Source organism: Diachasma alloeum, unplaced genomic scaffold (assembly GCF_001412515.2).
Source record: "Diachasma alloeum isolate Michigan unplaced genomic scaffold, Dall2.0 Dall_scaffold_00775, whole genome shotgun sequence".
Taxonomy (NCBI): domain Eukaryota; kingdom Metazoa; phylum Arthropoda; class Insecta; order Hymenoptera; family Braconidae; genus Diachasma; species Diachasma alloeum.
The window spans coordinates 68,821-77,539 of record NW_021680905.1 but is presented as its reverse complement, the minus strand read 5'-3'; the positions used below and the strand labels follow the sequence as shown (position 1 = coordinate 77,539).

Sequence of the window (8,719 nt, the reverse complement as noted above, 5' to 3'; positions counted from 1 at the left end):
ATGTAAAAACAGTCCTTGCTTATTTTGAAAAAAATAATGAAATCTGCCTAAAAATACAAAAACTAATGTTTTTGTAAAAAAACTGGGCCAAGAAAAAGTTTTGTTTGATTCCTACTGGGAANAACATTGGGTGGAATGGACTCTTCTGACTTCTTATTTCAATATTTATAACCAAGGAAAAAATTTATCGATTAAGCTCAGTCTAAGCTTATTACAAAGGGATTGACAGTACTTTAATTGAAAAAAAAATCGATTTCATCAGCACTTCAATAAGACATCAACATTTTGGAAAGGGTTCAAAGTGTCCATTTAATCCCACCGNAAGAAAAAGTTTTGTTTGATTCCTACTGGGAAATCGAAGTTTTTGAAAAATACATAGAAATAAAAAAGGAAGCCAAGTTAGGAATTTTGAATAAATGGTGATAGTGCACATTCAAGTTTCTATAAGAAAAATAGGTCTCAATGGAATGAGTATTCTAAAAAAATTCTCCATGAAATAAAAAATCNTCGAGATACGCGGTAGTGTATCGGCCAAGAAAAGTTTTGACCGACTGAACAAAACATCAGGTTTGACCGACTAAGGAAAACATCAGGCCGAGGCCACCGCGTATCTATACACGACAGAACTTCCCCCTCCACTACCTCTAAATGATTTACATTCGGTATAATGAAAACGGGACGACAAATCGNCATAGAAATAAAAAAGGAAGCCAAGTTAGGAATTTTGAATAAATGGTGATAGTGCACATTCAAGTTTCTATAAGAAAAATAGGTCTCAATGGAATGAGTATTCTAAAAAAATTCTCCATGAAATAAAAAATCAGTAGGAGCAGGACCAACGTTTTCGGCGCGGGGTTTTTCAATTCACTATCTGTATCAATCTATTCCTCCATCCTTTGATCCGCGCCAAGCACGTTGGTCCTGCTCCTACTGATTTTTTATTTCATGGANCATGGTATAAATCGCCTATGAGCTTTTCAACGGTGTAACTATGATATTTTTTGGATTGACAGTAAAAAAGATAGGCGCATAGCAACGAGTTGATATTCACATTCTCGCGATTCACATTATAAAGTGTGAGAATCNAAAAAATTCTCCATGAAATAAAAAATCAGTAGGAGCAGGACCAACGTTTTCGGCGCGGGGTTTTTCAATTCACTATCTGTATCAATCTATTCCTCCATCCTTTGATCCGCGCCAAGCACGTTGGTCCTGCTCCTACTGATTTTTTATTTCATGGAGAATTTCTTTAGAATACTTATTCCATTGAGAAGTATTTTTCCTATAGAAACCTGAATGTGCACTATCACCATTTATTCAAAACTTCTAACTTAGCTTCCTTTTTTATTCCTATGTATTTTTCAAAAACTTCGATTTTCCAGTAGGAATCAAACAAAACTTTTTCTTGGCCCAGTTTTCTTACAAAATTCAACTATTCACGGACATTTAATACTTGATCACACAATATTTTCGACACATCTCCCTTTTGTCACATTCCAAACATAAACCGATAACCTCACAAACAGTGCATAAACTACCTTTATGTCTGAAGTCCGCATATGAATATAGTTATGGCGGGATGAAATTCGAATTTTCGACGAGAGAAAACAAAATAGGACACCGAGTCGATTTTCCGTTTCATTCTAATAAGTGATTTAACGTGAAGAAAAATATTTTCTGAGGTTCTCCATAACAACATCACAACCCACATTCAAATGCACTGGTGGCAACACTTCAACGTTGGATATGAAGCTCAGTTGGCCGGCGCTGCCAACGTTACAACTTGATTTTCACACTTGATTATGCGAATCGCGAGAATGTGAAAAGCAACTCGTTGCTATGCGCCTATCTTTTTTAGTGTTAATCCAAAAAATATCATAGTTACACCGTTGAAAAGCTCATAGGCGATTTATATAATGTAACTAACGACACTTTCCCGATTTGTCGTCCCGTTTTCATTATACCGAATGTAAATCATTTAGAGGTAGTAGAAGGGGAAGTTCTGTCGTGTATAGATACGCGGTGCTCTCGGCCTGATGTTTTGCTCAGTCGGTCAAAACTTTTCTTGGCCGATACGCTACCGCGTATCTCGATTATCCTATCTTGCTCCGTTGTTCAATTCACTCCACTCTCCAATTCATCCTCTGTTCTATATTACTACTTGCTCCATACTGTCTACTTAATTAATAATTAATGAGTGAATAATTCGTTTTAACAATAATTCGTTTTAACATATTTCCCAGTCCCGAAAATTTCAAGCCCCGATCTTTCAATGAGAAGCTCGAATCTCTACCGTACTGGTAATGACTCAAACAGACTGGAATCTTTCACCAACGATTCTCCAAGATGCGGACCCGGTTACAGGAGATCCAGGCAGACTGATTTCTGTCTCCCATAGTCTTGGAGAGATCAAAGGAGCTGAAAATTGTTATCCTGGGCACACTTGGACCGTTTTTCCAGTACTGCATGTACCACAATGTAGGTAGAATTGAAAAGAGTGACTTGAGTCCAGGAGGCAAAATGATTTTAGTTGACTCGTATTGAAACATCTCCTTAATTCACCCTACATTTACCTCCCCATCAAACACGATCTGTACGAAAATTTCTGCATCTCCTTTAGACTCCGAGATATTTTCAAAACACTAATTTTTTGGGAGGAATAAATTTAGTTTTTCCCTTCATTTCAAATCTGAATTCTTCAGAGCCCCAAAAATAAAAATCAATGTTGATCAGGAAATTTTCCAAACTTTACAGTGTAAAAAACTAAAAAAAGTGAGACGATCGCAAATGAACGTTTGATACTTTCTTCTTACGTTTTCCATGCCAGAATACATAGATACACAAAAATCTTCATTCTTCCCGGAAAGTTGAAGAAGTCTACAGGTTCTAATGTTCTTTTTGTTGTTTATGGGAGCGCACAATAAGAATTAGAAAAAAATTACAAGAAAAAAGAATAATCTGCTATATCTCCGCCAATAATTGAGTAAGACAGCCGGGGTTGCGTTCATTTTTTTTTTACTCTACTTTTCTTCAAGAAATAAGAAAAAAAAACTCTTTAAATTTGGAGGCAATTTTTCATATGCAGACTTGACCGATTCGGGCATGTATAAGACTATGAAATGTTGACCCTTCAAAGTATCAGAAATTCGATTGATGACAAGAGCTTTCAATAACTTTCTTGTGAACAGACTTTCGAAAGTTTATTATTGTTCAATTTTCGTAGCAGGTATCTTTCTTCTATTAGAAGAATAATGATTGAAATAATCAAAAAGAAACTTACTCTGTTTGGTGGTTTTGGAGGTCCTTCAGGGTGGTCACCATCAGAGGGACCATGTTGAGCCTCGACGAGCTGAAAATAACATTGTTTTTCGTTGGAAAGTGATGCGTTGGTTATAGAGGGAAAAAAGTATTAAAAAGTAATTTTACGGATATAGTATTAATTTTCGAAAAACCGCAGTTCTACAACTGAACGAGTGAGAAAATCCTTCACTCTAGTGATTTTGTGAACAATTTTACTGACAATAATCCTGAGCATTAGTTAGAAAAGTTCTGAGTTTTAGGAGCATATATATTAATTTTTTAACAATGGTTCACTAGAATTTAGCAGCATTTTTCCTTAATTCAAACGATTAGTTCGGTGAAAATCAGTACCTGTGCTTTCTAGAATTGAGTTATTTCATACAAAGAAGGTAAAATAATAACACAACATGAACACAACACACATCACCATCTTTCGGTATCAATCACTTCAAAACAGAACTTACGAATTGAAAAGAAATAAATATATCGTTAGCTGTATAGAAGACTAACATAAGTGCCAAAAAATGTCCTCATGCCAGAAGTTTTGAGTTTTTAATTCCAATTTCCATATTTGTTTTTTGTTTCTCTTTTTCTATTGAATTCTCGCATTTTGACACTTACGTTACTTTTCTATACAGCTAACGATATATTATAAAGGCCAGTATGAATATCTTGTATGAAATTTTAAACAATAAGGATGATTCATTTTTCTATGGACTGACCCCCTTCACTATTCTTCTATTATTCTATTCTCCTATTCTTTTTTAATGAAAACTAAATTATCGGATTTCGCATTAAAAATTTCAACCACTTGTCACTAAGATTAAGTGACATATTAATCCTGAATCTGAGCGATTTTATCACCAAATTACAGTGATGAAAACTCGCAATCCTAAGGGTAATCTTGGTCAATGTCAAGTATTCAAACAACTAGAAAGAAATCTCTAAAAATTACAACTTTTCCTCCTCTGTGTTCTAACTAGGTAACACGATCCAGCTCAATACTTCTGATAAGGTTCAAATATTCCCTTGTACCATAGCAACCGTGAACAGATTTTATCACCAGCAATTTCCTATATATATCTGAGTATAGTCAATACTTTGCGAAAAATTCTACATCCACTCTTTATTTCCCATTTTTCTGAAAATTATCGGTAAATATCCATTCATATTGCCTTCTTTGTTAGTTACGAAATGGTACGCTCCATTATTTCAATTGAGGAAACTGGAAACGTCTTGGAAGAAGAAATCAGAATTAACCATGGACATTTAGCGTTTCGAATGATTAAGTCATACAAACAAACACTAACTCCAATTTTGTATTAAGCACCTTCCAGGGAATCTGTGATGTAGATCCGAGGATTCTCTATTATGTAATGAATTGATTAAATAACGTCAGAAAAATTTGAAAACAGTCATAGGAGAAGTCGTGGCAAATTTGAATGTTTCATGATTTTCTCTAATTATCGATAACTTTGTTTATAAACGAAAATATTGGAATTTGCAGATCAGAATTCTTGAGATTTAATTACCGTCGACGACAATCAAGTGACCATGTGTATAAGTTTGACCTGGGCCAACCTCATTTTCACATCACATTGTTCTCACATAAGTTTGTCAAAAAAAGGAAATAGTCGATGGTGAAAAACGAAGGGAATATTTCAATGACGACGGAATAAAATTAAATAAAAATTAAAAACACCCAAAAGGAAAATCATAAATTGATAAATTTAAAAAGAGCAACATGAAAGAAAAAAAATAAAAATGGACACGGGAATAAAGAAGAAATGAAAACTGGAGAAAAGAAATGAACAAAAACTGAGAACTAAAAGCCATACCAGATCGCGACTATATATCGTTAATTACGAATTGCTGGTATGTGAGAACAAATTTGAGGGATCACTCTCAAACTTCGCTTTTCCGTTCTTTCCTCCAGCTATGCATAGTTATCAAGATAGAGTCCATGTTCTCCTGACTTCAGTAACTTGTAATTTATAGAAGTTCAGTCTATTTTGCCCTTTTTAAATTGGTCAGTTCCCAAATTCTCATAGACTGTTTCAATTTTCAATCTTTCCTTCTGAAGATTTTTACGGTTCAAAATATCTGTATCTCAAGAATGAAAAATAAATATTGGTTGGACATATCCAGCAAACTCATTAATGATTCATGATATTAAATCGCTGTAAACTCTGAATAGGAATGAATGGATTCTGCATTTCTCATACAAATATACTACACTTATTAAAATACAACGAGAACTTTTTTCTAATCCTATGACGAAAACATAATGATTGGGAATAATAGTCATTTTTTGATCATTCCTGCAATAGAAAATAGTATATTTCGTTACGAGTGCGGAAAAGTGTTTTTCATCACGCTGTGACGAAAAGTGAACTTTTCGGCACGCTCCGCGTGCTTAAAAGTCTAATTTCCGCCACATTGTGATGAAAAATATTGTTCGTAACTCGTGAAAAAATGTTTTTTGCACTCGTTACGAAATATACTATTCTAAATTTTTTTTAGATTTCTTAAATTTATTTTTGCATTTGCTCGCTAAATTTTAGTGGCGCATATCTGATGAACTTGCATAAAATTGCTTTCAATTTTCATTCCAACTACTCCATTACTGAACTGTGTGTTCATGATTCAATCAACGCTATCAATATATTAGATGAAAAAAAAAAAAACTCACCAGTAAGGTGCAAAGGCACACGATGAATACAGCTTTGATCATCCTACTAGTTCACTCCAGTTCACCAAGAAGAGTAATGCAGCCCCTCAATGATTGCGGAAACATATTTATACAACACATACACACTAATTTGTTTATATCGTGCACATAACGGGTGTACCCTTCCCAAAGTAACCAGAACAATTAAAAAATCATAAAATTTAGATGACAGAAGGTGGAAAAATACAATGTCAGATTATATGACCAGGAAATGATAAAATCTGAGTACAAATGACAATACACGACGACACAAAATTATGTTATCCAATAACTCAGTGTAATTAAAGGTGTTTTTATGAATCGGAGGAGCATCGGAGGTAGATAATTATAAGTTTCCTGCTCGATTTTTTAACATTGTGATTAACATTTTTTTATATTACCTTGAACGTATGGCGGTTTATGTTACCTCTTCCTGAAATCTGGAATTAAATTTTAATTGGGACTCTAAGATTTTTCTGAGGTAAATATGAATTGTGGCTCGAAAAGGATTATTTCTTCTGAAAAGTTATTTACTGTGAAAATAATAGCGCTTGTCTTGGCGCAATTTTTTTCTAACTTATCTGCGTCTGTTTCTTCGAAATGAATTTTTTTGTTTCGGATTTTGACGTGTTTCTTGAAGACTGAAATAACCTCCAACCCCTTACCCCAGCCCCCCTTCCCTGATAGGGTTCAATTGTTTTATCGAAATTTCAATTCCCAAGAAACACGTCGAAATTGAAAATAAAAAAAGTCGTTTCAAAGAAACACGCGGATAAGGAGAAAAAATACGTGTCAAGAAAAGCGCTATAAGTATAGAATTGGAATGCTTGTTAAAGAACTGATGCATAAATCGTATAAATATTTCTATAATTGAAGGAGAGTAATTCATACAAATTATCCCATGAGGTCAGAATATATTGACGATTGGAGAGTATCTGCTTTGATCTCCTTCTCCGTTACCTTGATCGATACCGTTACTGGTGAAAATTCATGAAATTCCATGCATCTCTTATCGAAAATTTCTCCAATAGAATTTCATTATACATACATTCAGATATTTCTTAACAATGTAGTTGCACAACTTTTACATAATTGTGCTGATACGAAATTTTGACATTTGTATTTTGAATAATTGAATATAATACTCCCGTTGCAAACCGACTAATTTTTTTTTCTTTTTCGCTTTCGAATGGAAATCCTATATTTGAATAATTTTTTTATTTTATAATTTTGATTGCAAATGGTCTAGAATGTTATGAAACGTGAAGAAATGATAAGTGTAGGATTGTCTATATTTATATATAGGGGTGACCGTTGGGGCACAAGTTTGGGAATTTTTCATCTGACGCCCCCTTAAAAGATTAAAAACCTTTGGGTCTCAAATCGGTTCGAAAATTGTTCTGATGATACTCCGAGGCTATATGAGTATCGTACCAAATTTTTGTTTCGCCTGTTCAAATCGTTATATTGTTCTCAATTTTTGAAATTTCGCTTTTTTTATTTCAGCGGGCATTTTTTAGAGTTGAATTTAGATTTTGGAAAACATAATATGAGTAATTTATTTTTATTTTTCAATGAAGAATGGCGATAAAATATAAATTTATATATAAACTATGTTTTTCATGGTTTAAGTATTCAAAAAGTTGATTTTCTAAAAAATCCTATTTTTTAATTTGATGAAATTTTCAGTGATTATTCTTTCCAGTCTTACAAAAATTTTCGGGCATGAGAAAATTTTGCATCTCAAAGGAGATTTTTTACGATTTTTTGAAGATTGCAATTCGTAAAAAAAATTATATTTTTTCATTCATCATGCAGCACAGTGGAAAATATAAAAAAAACATCATTATTACAATTATAATCATAATGTTATAATGGAATTGGTCTTTTCATCATGAAGCAACTGAGCGACTGTGGTGGCTGACCGATGAGAGCGCAAGATTATCACGCTGTGGACGTGGGTTCGATTCCATCACCAGGTTGTAAAAATTGTAACGTTCTGATTCTTACAGTGTCAAAGTCTCGTAAAGGACAACTGTTCCTGATCAAGTATTTGTCTCAATCGAGGAATGGAGGAAAATTCGGGGAATGCGATACCGAAGGTTGGGGGGTGGGAAGAAGAGACAAATCGTGATAACTCGGAAGGGGAGAGGTATGCATCAGAAATTAAAATTAAAATAGAAACGAACAATGTTCGTACTTTTTGGTACGGTTCGACTCAGAAAATTGAAAATTGATGAGTCCTTCAAAGGATTCTCTGCCCATCCCCTCCCCCCTTCGGTTGCATACGTACTGTTTAGTCTCCTGATGTATGAAGGTCAATTATTCAGTATAATTTTTTGCATCAAAACTGCTCATTAAGCACATTTCACGAGTGATCATGCGGCTTCAAAATTTCAACCATTCCCCCCTTATCAGTGGCAAAGAAAGGAAGTTTGTCCAAATTTTTAGACCTTAAGGAACTTCCGCAGTAAATTTTGGGGCTATGGAGTGGGAGAAAATATCAAAGATTCCGACACTCAGCTGCATCCTTTGAAAAAAAAATAATGAAATGACGATAAGTTCACGGGTGTATTGAAATTTCGTCAGTCAGGTCTCTTTTCACTTATTATTCATGATTAATCAATTCCAAATGAGTTTTATTCCAAAATATTATTTATTCGAATTTTTTAACAAATAAAAATTTTCATGAGAGATTGGACAACCTGA

General features: G+C 33.9%; 1 protein-coding gene across 1 annotated transcript in view; it reads right to left on the bottom strand.

Annotated features, from left to right (window-relative positions):
• The window catches only part of LOC107044645, a 16,658-nt gene extending 10,558 nt beyond the window's left edge, over window positions 1-6,100 (bottom strand). The window contains exons 1-2 of the mRNA XM_015266594.1: window positions 5,993-6,100; window positions 3,281-3,349 (exon numbers count right to left, since the gene is read on the bottom strand). Of these exons, the coding sequence (XP_015122080.1) occupies window positions 3,281-3,349; window positions 5,993-6,034 (111 nt within the window). The 5' untranslated portion in view covers window positions 6,035-6,100. The remainder of the gene's footprint in view (window positions 1-3,280; window positions 3,350-5,992) is intronic.
• Between the last annotated feature and the right edge of the window lie 2,619 nt (window positions 6,101-8,719).